The sequence below is a fragment of the Haliaeetus leucocephalus genome, unplaced genomic scaffold, assembly GCF_000737465.1.
Source record: "Haliaeetus leucocephalus isolate CR32 unplaced genomic scaffold, Haliaeetus_leucocephalus-4.0 Scaffold151, whole genome shotgun sequence".
Classification (NCBI taxonomy): Eukaryota; Metazoa; Chordata; class Aves; order Accipitriformes; family Accipitridae; genus Haliaeetus; species Haliaeetus leucocephalus.
The window spans coordinates 1,229,334-1,242,647 of NW_010972587.1; the positions used below are offsets into that span (position 1 = coordinate 1,229,334).

The 13,314-nt window shown below is 39.5% G+C and overlaps 1 protein-coding gene across 1 annotated transcript in view; it reads right to left on the reverse strand.

Annotated features, from left to right (window-relative positions):
* Window positions 1-13,314, reverse strand: part of GRIP1 (glutamate receptor interacting protein 1) — a 227,291-nt gene that overhangs the window by 27,759 nt on the left and 186,218 nt on the right. Inside the window, exons 11-14 of the mRNA XM_010561729.1 lie at window positions 10,451-10,637; window positions 9,520-9,665; window positions 7,831-7,911; window positions 79-148 (exon numbers count right to left, since the gene is read on the reverse strand). Of these exons, the coding sequence (XP_010560031.1) occupies window positions 79-148; window positions 7,831-7,911; window positions 9,520-9,665; window positions 10,451-10,637 (484 nt within the window). The remainder of the gene's footprint in view (window positions 1-78; window positions 149-7,830; window positions 7,912-9,519; window positions 9,666-10,450; window positions 10,638-13,314) is intronic.

A 13,314-nucleotide genomic window follows, 5' to 3' on the forward strand; every position in this document is an offset into this window, starting at 1 on the left:
CAACTTCCCTCCATTTAACTTGAGTCTGTCTGGCTACCCAATGGAAACAGATTTTTACTGGGAGCTTGATTGTCTTACCTGTGAGCAACACTTCCTTTCTTGATATCAGAAATAACCAGAGGGTCCCCTGGTTTTCTACTGGATGGAGCTGTAATAAAGAATACATACAAGTATCTGTTTTTATTTCTAGATATGCAGATGGGCTAATTCTGTCCATAAATCAACACTTCATACAAATTATCTACCTGTATTATATTCCTTCCCCTAAATTCTACAGACATGAATACAAACAATCATCATCAGCATATTAGTAAGACTGCATACTCCTCAAAAATTAGAAAATGCCAGAATTAAGGTGACTGATGCAAAGTGAATTTAACCTGATATGTCTGAATCCTGGGTTAGGTCAGGACTGGACCATGCAAAGATACCACTGTACAGCTGCAGTGATCTATCATAAAACGCTGTGTAGCTACAACACATAAGGAAGACTTTCTGTTACTAGAACCTTTCAGCACAACTACTAATGCTGATCTTTTGCCAGAATATTTCTGTCAGTCATAAATCATGTTTTATTACATCCCTGACCAACAGAGCTGCTGTGGCAAAATATCTAGAGTGGGCTAGCCCCACATTCTTTACGTCCACTCCTGTCTCATTCAGTGCTTAAGACAGAGGTATGAAGATAATCCTTCCTGGGTGAGAAGGACGAATCTCCTTCACATTAAATGAGATGCTGTGGATAATGGCCACACACACCATTGGGCTGATACGCAGTTACCACATCTGCACAGATGTACCTTACATCACATGGCTGCTTGCTTCACTATGACTCGCTGCTTCCTCTGAAGTAAACATGTGCCTCCTGCGATGAGTAACCTTGCTCCTCTATACTGCTGCTGAGCCTTAAGCATTGTGGACTTTTCCCCACTTTGTACCGAGCGATACCTACTAGAAGCCCTGCAATTCTAGCAATAGTCAAATTAGTAGAACTCCCACCAGTCCTCTCCACTTCTTGGAGGTATCTGACATAACTTTCAATTTTCTATCTGTCCATCATGGTTAAAAGGATGCTCCACTCTACAGTGCCAGTCATTGCAATTCTCTACTGACTCGTGCAAAAGTATCTGACAAATTTCCCTTGGCCAGGAAATTTGCTTAGCAATTTTGCTTGACTTTTGGTTGCATAGGAAGCAGTTAACTACCCCAGAGGAAGACGATGATGACTACTGACTACCTCCGGAGGACTGTTTCTTGGAGCAGCCTCACTGAATGCATTGTTTTGGAGGGTTCATCCATTTGCTGACAGAGGACTGCGCTGAAGGTCTGATATGGTAAGCAGTGGGTGCAGAACTTGAGGGTGATGAAGGATACAGCTCTAGACAATGGTGCAGCGCCTGCTCTCTGCCGGGAGGAAGCACACCACCTCTGGCTGCTCTGGCCAGGAGGCGGTCCACGTGGTGAGCGCAGGCTGACTTTTGGGACTGCTGTTAACAAAGTGCATGCTAATATTAAAACGTTGCCACGTGGTATAAGGCTCTTGGTTCTCCTGAAAGCACTAACGGTTTTTGCACGTGTAGGGCTCTTCAATGGCCCCAAGCCATTTCTGCTCTGCGTCCTGAGGCCTCTGCACTCATTCACAGAAAGTACTTTTCCATTAGGCTCCAACGCCTAACTGACAATCACCCAAAAAGCTACCCATACTGGAGGATCACCTACAAAATCCTGATGTCAGTTACTTTAGCAGCTCATGATTCTTCTCTTTGATGGAAAATGACAGATCTTCAGCTACAGCAACCGCAAGGTATATTAATAATGACATTTCCAACACAATATTCTAACAGATCTTGTTAACCTTGGTTGCCCTGGATGAGAAAGCCTTTGAATGTCCAAAGGAACTCTTTAAGAGCTGCTAAATAGCCATATTTCAAATGCAGTGTCTTGAAAGTCCAGAAGACAGACGTACAAGGACTTTCAAGAATTTTTAGAAATGTGCCTAAAACACCACGCTTTCAGGAAATGCCTATGTCACAATTTAGAGAACAGCAATTAACTTTTTGCAAGACATGTAATTTTCATAGCTTCTCATACTTTCACACTATCAGGCAACTATATGATAGTTCCATGATTTACTTGAATTCTTTGGGCTTGTTTCACCAATTTGTATCTTATAAAATTGTAAAGTAACACTTTGGCGAACACTTTTTTTTTAAATTCTATGTTTTTACCCTCTGGTTTGCCTTACAAATCTCTGAGGTAATATGCCACCCACTGTACAATGTCTGCAGTTTGAGATTTGAGTACTGCGATAGTTTTTAGGAACCTGCTTTTTAAAAATTACCAGTACTAAAGAAAACAGCCCATTATTGTTCCAAAAAGGAGAGAGAAGGAACCAAAATGGGGGACAAAGCACAGCTCAAAGTGCAAAGCTACAGAGTACATGTGGATGCAAAGGGTATGATATTGTCCACAAAGTTATTACAGTTTCAAACGGAGTAAGTGTGAACCAGCGGTATTTTGTCAGTTATCCTGGTCTATTAATTGTGTGTGGTGGATGAAAGCCTTTTTGCAGGCAGCAAACACAGCTCTGTGTGAAATGAATCCCCCCATGCTGACAAGCCCTTAATAAGCAGTTACACCACACTTTGTTTTACTCTTGCTCAGTGCTCATGACATACTTACTACAAACTATTCAAGTTGTGTTGCAGAGATAAAATCATTAATTTCCTCCTGAACTTTTGTACTGCACATCACCACAGCCTAAGATTGCCTCCCAAACACTAGCGAACAGATGCTGTCCCCAGCAAGAAGATTGAGCACTATTATCCTGATTTTACAGATGGGGAAAGGAAACATAGGAACATTTAGGTCAAAGTATGACAATTTTCAGTGAGCAATTTGAGATACCCATGCCTTTATTTCTCACAATAGTTTGTAGTATATAACAGCTTCTATGTCCACAGCACAGCTACTGGCATTTTCAGCAACAGCTGCAGATGCTCAGCATTTCTTCAAGTGTGACCCCAGGATCAAAATGGTTTCCACAGAAAATCAAGCAGCCACCTGTGGAAAATATATCTCCCCCCTCCCCACCCCATGAAATGACATCTCAGCACAACTCTACTGCAGAGAAAAGGAAAAAAACCCTTATTTCTCCAGGGTAGCATTAAACCATCTTGACCGTGAGATCACCTCCTTTTTCTTTCTGCAATCCTCCACCTCATTCATTATGCAGCCTCCATCCCCTTTGATACACACCACTGTTTCATCTCTCCCCAGAGAGCAGAGAAGCAAGAATGCCAGTGAGAAATGAGTATTTGACCACTTAATTAAAAAAGATATCCTCATGAATTAACGCAAGTTTGAAGTGACACTGTACAGCTTTAAGTCTCCATTTTCGTGTTGCATTTCAGAATTATTTTTGTTTTTAAGCAGCAATTAAAACCAGAGCATCTTACCACTCACCCATGTCCAGCCTTCTTATTCAAGTTCCAGCTTCCCCAACCCCTGATCACACCTCAACCTCAGCCCTCGCTGTCTCCCTGTTATGGCTCTGCGCTCATTTTCTCTCCTTGTCCTATTCTGCTTGTCCACCAAAGATCTCATCTTTCCTCCTCCCCGGTCCAGCTGCTAGTCTATCTAATGCTGAACTTTTGTAGAGACCTTACACAGTCTCTATAATGAAGTACAAGTGGACTGAAGAGTGCATAAAGTTGTACAGATACTAAATTTAGTGTTGCAGCTGGAAGGTTAATCGTTAGCAAGTTGTTTGTTCTCTCTCTTTAAATTACTTTATGATCCCAGGTCTCCGTCCCAGGCCTCTACCCTACTTCTACTAGTAAAGACACACTTCCCCTGCCTATCCCCTGCCACTTGAAAGCAAGTTCAGTGAAGTGTTGTCAGTTTTGTAGATCAGCTGTTCTATTAGTTTCAAAAAACCCTCAGACAACCCTCCTTTCTTATTTCACTGCTAATCCCAAGAAAAAAAACCAATGTGACTTATGCGGATTTTGGGGTGGACTTCTTACCTACCACCCAGCCCAAACTCACTTACTAGGGTCAGCCTGGCTTCAAGTTTTGGAGTTTGATCAAACTCTGAACAAACTGAACAAGCAGAGGAAAATGCTCACGGGATGGAAAATATCTTTTATACAAAGCCAGTTCACTTACCCACAATGGTGGTTAACAGCTCCTAGACTTTTTAAAAATTATGTGACTATTAAAGAGATGAAAGAGCTTTTTAAAATTAGACTGACGTAGCTCTTTCATTTCCCAAGTATTGGTTCACGTGGAGCAGCTGAGAAACCTGCTGATTCTTCAGGCCTTGTCTTGAAAATAATTACTTGGAACATTGCAAAATGAAGTTGAGTTTGCTAGGTGAAATCCCAAAATACACAGAAACATGCTTTAGAAAGTAAATTCTCGTAGTCAATGCTAAATATCTGTAGATATTTACAAAGCTTGTTTCTGATGAAATACAAAAGCAATAAAGCAGACTATAGTATAGCTTCTAGTCAAAATGACTTAGAAAAACTGATGATAGTTTGGGTGAGATTCTGATATTCTTACCAGCTTTGCAGCTTCTTATTCCTTGAGTAGTCCCATTAGCTTCAGAGAGATTATTTATGAAGCAAGGTGCTGCAGTTCATTACCAGTAAGGATATCAGAATCTTACTTAAGAAAGAAAGAAAAGGAGAAAAAAAGAGCTGTTAACTACAATTACCAGACTGTACTAGTAAGTAATTTTCTCGGACATGATTCAATGTATTTAAAAAATATTATTCTATGATAAAGTAAGCAGTGGCACAAAAATTTATCTTAAAAAAAACAACAAAACAAACAACTATATTCCATTACATGGTCTAAAATCAATGTCACTGGCAAATAAATTCAAACAGATTTCAACACTACTAGATGTACTTGAAAAGCCATCCTTCTTCTAGGGAATGTTTCTGTTATAAAAGCATAATCACACACACGGACACTGCTGTGTCATGCTTTATTTGGATGATGTAATTTTAAGAACTGAGACATTCTAATTGCTCCAACCAGGTAACTGGGTGTGAAAATGATGGTATCTGAACCACAAAATTATATATAGTCACTTATATTTGCAAACTGTGAAATAGGCTCTTTATTGAGTGTAAGTAGCTATTAATAGGAAGATTAGACAGATACTGCAGAGATAAGGGAAGGATGACGGGATGATGGAAGTCCAGCATGTGTGCGAAGGCAGCAACGGGCAAGGCCAGTTTACTGTGAGGTAACCGACATGCACCATCCGAACCTCAGTGCTCTGGATTAACATTAACAATGATGCTCATGAAACTTTCTTCTCTATTACTTTCTAGGGGTTTCTGCTATCTAAGGGGATTTTGAAGTTTTTTTGTTTTGCTTTTTTTCTTGCATTAACAAATCTGAAACTAAGAGAAGCTTAGCCTCTTCCCCTATTACATGTCATGTTATTCAAAGACCATGAATCAGCTTAACTGTCTTTAGGGTTGTGTGTCACCTCAGATATGCTTTCAGGTACCTGGCCATAACTCCATGCAGGCACGCTTGGTGTTTATTACCAAGGAAAACAACACAAAGAAAGAGAAATAAATTCGTTTTCCAGGAGGTCTGCCTCCTAACAGCTGACTTAAAAGAACTCTTGGACTTAAAAATAGGCATATGTTCAGGTGCCAACCCGAGGTGAGGCTTACAGTTCCCTTCTGACAAAAAATGTCTGTCTTGTCTGTCAGGTCAGGTCATTTCCTGACTTTCTCATCCAAATCCCAAACTAAACTGGGGATATGGAAAGCAAGACAGACATTTTTCTGTAACGTTTTTATAGAGACAGAACTTCTTACTCACCATTAACTCCACCACCTTGAGAAGAGAGAGGATGAAACAGGTCTCTAGCACTTAAAACAGATCAAGCCCAAAAGTGAATAAACTTGATCTCCTCTGTCACCCCTGTTTAAACCTGGTCACACCACCTCCACTGAGTTTCCCTTAGTATTAATTTTTTAAAAGAAATCATACAGCTTTCTGACAAGATCAGTAATAAATGGCCTGCTAATGTGCTAAAGTGCCCTGACAAAAATTTGACAAAATGAATATAAAACGCTTACATTCTTCACATCACACTCTCATTTAGGAGTTAATTAGGTAGAACAGAGCAAAGCACTGAAAAGCAAGCATGAAATGCAGCAATTCAACACTTCTACCAAGCAAATTTACAAACTTTCAGTTATTAGTATAAAACCTTTAAAATCAAGTAAATAATTAATCCTAGACACATTTCATATACATTAAATACTATTAATAAGTGCGATTATTATATATAACAGATAATTTAATTTAAATATTAAAGATACTGCAGTATACTCAGACGAGCAGAGTTAAGACCAACCAGGCATTGCTCTGATTATAAAAAGCACTAATTTTATAAAGCACTAACTTTTGGAATTAAGTTCGAAGTCAGGAAGGTATGCAAAGTTTGGAAGAGGAGTGCTAAATACTAAATCTCAAGAACATTAGCTTTCCTTTCAAAGTTTACTCCCACAGACAGAAAAAAAGTACAAGATGTCTGAATTCCAAAATGCAGCACAAGTCAAATTACTAGGAAGACCATATTTTTACAATAATCCTGCAAACCATTACCAATCCCAAGAATAACATTTAAATAGAACAGCCTCACTCCAGGTTTTCTCATTTCTCAACATCTTCATTTGCACAAATACAAGGAGACCTATGATTTTGCTTCAAGCATCACATCACATCTTAGAGAGCCCAACAATTACTCATTCAAGTGTGCAACACAAGCAAACAGGCCTGCAGTGTCTCCTATTTATTCCTCAGATGTAATTCTTAGCACTGAGTTTCCTGCTGTACTTTTGATTAACCTTATTTCATTGTGCTGGTAAAAGCTTTGAGAATGTAAGTCAAAGCACAATCTTTCCCCAAGACACATGACTAATTCCAAAGAAAGACTAATAGTCTAAGAAAGGCCACAACCATAAAGGAATGTTAATTCCAACGAGAGCAGATTCTGCACTGTCGTTAAGTACATTAAACACAAGCCCATTAACTTTTATATGGACTGTTCTTCCTTCCATCAAAGGCTGAACTTGGTATGCTGGAGTTTACCTGGTCCAAATTCAGTCCTAACACAGCGTTTACTGTCTGCTCCCCAAATAAATAAGTATAGAAACACTTTGATTTCAAACAACAGTAACAAATACTTTTTGAGAACCAGACTAATGCAGACGCTTGTTATCTTCTTTAGCAATCTCTGAAATCCCGAGCAAAAGGGGATTTTGCTACATGACCTGCACATTTAGGACTGCCCACTAGTTTTACAGATTGAGGATGTATTTTCAGACTCTGGGTTCTGAAGCAGAAAATAACCCCATGTATGTGGATTCTCATGCCTGTGAGAACCCTTGAGTTCAGTGGGGTTCTGTTCAAAAGCCTGTGAGAGACCACGACAGACTTTGCTTTAAACTTCCCAACTATGGAAATACTTTTGCACGGGCCTAATTCTATTGACTTCTTTTTTTTTTTTTTTTTAATAATTTTAATGGGAGTTAAGTATGTGCTACACATGAAGGAATAGGTCAAGCTTTAGGCCTGGCAAACTTCTGGCTTCTTTAACTACTGGAAGGGGAGTATAAATCTGTTACAGAATGGTATTTCATCAGAGACAGAGCACTGCTAATCATCCCTTTCTAGAAAAAGAAGAAAGAAGTTTATACCAAAACAAACATGAGTATATCGCTACAGGACCTACTATCTGCAGATTATCCCATAAATGTGGTCTTAAAAATAAGCACTTTCACTTACAACTTATGGTGATGCCAAGTTCCACATTATGCTTCTTTGGTAGTTTTACATGAAATGTTCCACTGCTTGGTATAACTGATTCTATAAAAAAATATTTAAAATGTTAGATCATTTATAAGGCACAGCAATTCCAAGCGTATGGAACTATACGTGTAAGTTGATGAAATCACATCAGCATCAGAAGCCATGGATGAAACACGGGTGCTGAACTGAAGGAAGCAGGGCATACGACGTATGATTTACACCTCTATTGGTAATTTCACGGTAACTCAATTTTTTTTAAGGTTTAACTGAATTTATGGAGATAGCATGGGCCAGCAGCTGAGACTGCAGGTTTTCAGCTTACACGCAAGTTTTGTGAGCACACGTGAAAATTTTAGTGCTGGCAGATAACTTTTAATTAAAAAGACAGGAGATCCAAGTCTTAAGGATTTCAGGCCTTTGTTGCTGTAGGTCTAACACATTTTTAACTGTCCGCTAAAGTAACTGCCATGGATATTACATCTACTGGGAAGAAAAGGAATCAAAACATCACCAATGGAGAAGTGCCTGGCGCTGACTGAGGCAAAACCCACTTGAACACACAGCACCGTATTTGAATCCTGACTTTTGGCATCACTGCTAGCAAAAGTTTGGGCCTTGGCCTGAAAAGGAGCGACTGAAATTACAGCTATGGAAACATATAAACATACATGTGGCAGAGTAGTCTAACCATAAGCATGAGCCTGCTGTCATGGCACAAATGGGAGGAGCACAAACAAGTCCGGGGACTGAAATGCATGTGACTTCAGGTGTATTTAAATGACTTTCTCATTATTTGGTTTTCTTATTTTTTAATATATCATTTCCTACGCATCTGAATGTACATACTGTATTTGGCGCTTTTTTTTAACATTATACTAGATGTGTGCATACTAAAAGATTATACAGAATTACTCTAGGAATCTTTAGCTGCTTTTGAGATCACGATTTATAACACCATTAACAATAATCACACTATGCAAAACACAGCACATCCAACATTGTCATGACTTCAAAGGAGATACTGTCAGCTGAACACACAAGTCTTAAAAGTTTTTACTATTTACATAGTGGGATAGTGCACATAATGCATACTTCGATTCACACAATTTGTGATTTTATAGGTATATTCTGTATGCTTAAACACCACACAGAATAAAGGAAAGCCATTAGTAATAATGAAGACTCACCAGCAACATTAACAATGATTTTTCTAGCTTCTATTAATTCCATTTTGATTATTTTATCTAGATTGTTGGTTTGAGATACTGTAAGTGAAACTTTTCAGAGTTTTCTGCTTATCCATCCTTTTATAATACTTTTCTGTCTAGTAAAACATTTCATTAGCTGGCCTGTAGAGGATTTGTCTCTGCTCAGCAGAATATTTCTATCTCAGGGCAGAAAAATGTCTGGAAATAACTCAGAGAAGGGACTGTCACCAGATCTTACTACAGGAATTGTCATTTCTATTTGTGTTCTGAAGTATGCTGCAGGGCTACGTGAAATGGGAAAGCTGTACAAGGAGACACATGTTTCAAACAGGTCACTTGAAAACTGAATGGTGCATATGTGAGAAGGAAGTCTCCACCTTGGACGCCTAACACTTGCAATGTGCTTGGGATTTATTCCTTCGCTTTCTTGCAAGACAGAATAACAGTACATTCATACCTGCAACATCAAATTCTATTTCCAAAGTGACCTTGTTGGTGATAGAGGAGTCTCTGAGCAGTTGATTGGCCTCATCAAATGTGCTGTCTTCCGTCGGGACACCGTTTATTGACACTATTCTGTCTCCTATTTGCAGCACCCCACACCTTGGTACACAATGATACAAAACAACCATCAGATGTGCACGTTACCAGAACCAGCAATATCAAACACAATCAGCCTAACCTTGAAGGAGAAGTGTGGCATAGCAGCTCAACAGCCTACCCAGGCACAGAGGGGGACAGAAACTGCTGCTGCCCCTTTGCACCAAGACACTATCAAGCACTCCCAGCACGGGTCGTGCTCTCTAGGTGCTGGGACCCAAGAAGAGGGGCACAGCCTTCATGACTCCATCTCACCCATGGACATCACCTCTGCCTCCGACCCTGGGCTACAGGTGGTGTAGCTCTTCAGTGGCAGCTAGTACTTGCCTGTGCAACTACTACTGTCCTCATGCCATGCTTGAAGACATACATAAGCATAAAAATGCAACTGAAATGCTGCAATGAAATCATAAGTAAGTCAAAACTCTGGTATTCCTTAAGATTTGGTTCTGTACCAAAACTGAACAGAGCTGGATATGCCCCATGGCACCCTGAATTATCACTATTTTGACTTCAGCAATATTTCTGATTATTTTTTTTTTCCTTTTGCATGAATATAGCTACCAGTCTCCAGCTGGAGGACTCTGGATGATAAAAACACTGGTGCTTGTCATTCTTCTTGTAGCTGATCAAGCATATGAAATATTGTCAAAACAGACAGTTTATTACTTGCCACACTTCCATTGAGCAAGGCCCTGCAATTTATCACAAATCGAAAGCAACAAGCCCGAAGTACCCCAAGGAATGCTCACCAAAATGCACTTAGCAGTCAACTGAAAGAACCTCACCTTTCCGCCGGACTGTCAGACTCAATATAGGAAATGAGAGGTGGAGAAGACAAGGTCTCAGTAGCAAACACGCTACCCTGGAGCTGTATCCCAAACCCTACTATGGGGTCAGCTGTCAGCACTACTTCTGTGGTTTCTGTGTGGACGACCTGCCCAGCCAAACCAACAGTGCTAGAGGCTAAGGACACTATAAAACAGAGCAGACCAGGAGGAAAGACATTCACACACAGCAGAAATTTCATTGCTGTTTGAGACAATTCATCTGTACAATAAACCTAGTCAACAAAACATCTCTTTTAAAGTCAATTTAGGCTAGAGTTTATAAATTATGTATAAACAGTTATGACATATAAGAGAATAGAAAACATCTGGTTGTATGTTAGAATGCAAAAAGATCGTTCTTGTACTGAGTAAAATAAATGTGTTTGACACCCCCACCCCAAAAATCTCAGAACATCCTTGAATTCTGTTTGCTTTAGGTTTGAGGCGTGGATGAGCAGAATTTTCCCAGGAGCCAAGGGAATTGGAGGCGCAAGCCCAGCTGTTATTCAGGCTGATTCCCACGAGCTCTTTTGAACATCTCACAGCAATGCATTGCTGTCAGCAACAAAGCACATGGCCAGGCTTGCTTGCAAGAAGTAAGGATGTCTTCCTCTTGTACATGTTTACTACACGTCAGCCATTTGTCAGGCTAACTGGGTAGTGTAAGTTGAACAAACCCCTCTGTTTTAGCAACCAGTATATCTCAAGAGACTGTGAGAAAAAAGTTCTTTGGGGTCTCTCAAAAGAACTGGGGGACCCTTCTGTGAGAAACACGGGCAGCTACTTCTGTACTCCTGATTTACTTCCTCTCTCTGTTCTCACTCTTGTTCTAGATAGGCTGCTTTACAGAACAAATCAAGATAAAAACAACATTGAGATTCAATGCAATTACCTATGAAAGGAGGAGACTGCACCTTTGATTCTTTGATCTCTGCCCAAATGTCTATCGTATCATTGTTTGAATTCCCCCAGTGACAAACTACTGCCTTTCATTATGTCATACAAAGAAAGCTAGAGTTTTTCAATTCCCGTTCAGACCAGTAACGATAATCCTCCAGTGCTGTGGATTCTGAATGTTTTCATGTTATAAATCTATGCCATTACCTCTCCACCTCTAATTTCCTTCAAGACCCATTTCTGCCTGCAGTAGCTACTAAGAATTAGATAAAAGTTCATGGTTTATCTGAGGGCTGTTTAACTGTGGATTTTTTCCCCCCCTTAGAGTTGGGAAAAAATTAGTTCTTGTTTTTACATTATAGATAATATTAGCACAGCTGTACAAACATGTCAGAGGTTGTATAAGTATTTCCCACACTTCGGAGCTACAACCACTAGACTTTTGCTCTGAAATAGTTAGTATAAAATCTGATTAATGTGGCACAGTTGCCAATGACAGTTCTGTTGCAAAAGTTTCACTTGCCAAAACCAGCATGAGTTTCTGTTTTCACCCAGCAAAGCTCCTTTCAACTCTGAAACTGTCTTTTCTAAATTACTGTGAATTCTCACTCATATCTTGTTTTAATTTTCCTTTGTGAGAACTGTGTATTATTTCAGTTACTCAATAGCTTCCTTCTTACTGTTTCTTTTATCTGCACTCAGTAAGACATGCTCATACCCAAATGCAAATACCAGTAATCTGTTCTTAGAAATGGCCACGAGCTTTAGGATTTACTGCATGTGAAAAATACGTTTCTCCAGCCCTCAGCGCTGCAAAGGCTAAAATATGACTAAACCAGATAAATTCAGAGTTAATATAATACCAGATCCCCTAACGCTCCCTCTAGAAATGTCTAAATTTAGGGCATCCAAGCTCAGAAAAGTTCAATTTTCCTTTTCTTTAAGGTCACACAACAGTTACTTGTTAGCTGCGTCTTTGTTTCCCATCACTTATGTGTCCATTCCCCCTGTGCAGCAGGCATCTAGCTGACTTTGTAACTTTCTTACTCTTTTTCTAATGCCCTACCAGGAACCTAAAGGTCTCATAACATTTATTTCAACTTTTAGGACAGCTAAGGTTTTAATTCACATTGGGAAATTAAGTTACTATTTGTGGGATTTAAAACTCACCCCGATAAATATCTTGATGATGTGGACACTTAGAAGTGACAATTAGGAAGTCCTCCCACTCCCAAAGAAAACAAAACAGGAACAAAAAAAGCAGAGATGAAAATACCCTTTCCAAATCATGTAACAATAGCTACCTGCTAAGCCTCTATAAAATGCCACAGGTACCCAAACCCATGACTTAGAGCATGTTGGGGTTTGTAACTCAACAACAATTGCAGCAAGAAGCACTGTCATTTTTTTTGCTGCTTGATGGATTAGAAGTTTTACAGGCCAGGAAGCAGCCTTATTGATTTAACATGGGGGTATGGATGTATACGTAGTTTGAGCGAACCTTGGTTGCTACTGCTAGGGGTACATTTTCGCATGATTGTATAGTTTTCATCCAACTCTTAGCAACACTCCTGAGGGCTGGTTTACTATATGCTCTGCAGTTATGTAAATAATAATCTTGAGTTTGAACATTATGTACTTGTTACTTTTATTTCTGGAGCCATATGAGAAGCAGAGCAAGATGTATTTAAAGGTACGTATATGGATTATTACGCCTGCAGTCTCCTGCTCTGACGCTTGAGAAACTGCAAAACATTCACTATTCCTCCTGGTAACAGCTAACTTGGATGTACTAAGAAAACAGCACCCATGCACATCTAAGACCCTCTCTAATTTCTACCAGATATGCAGCCCTAATAACTATCATATAAGTTGATACAAAATTGTATCTCACTTTCAATTATTAACATGGACCTATTACAAAA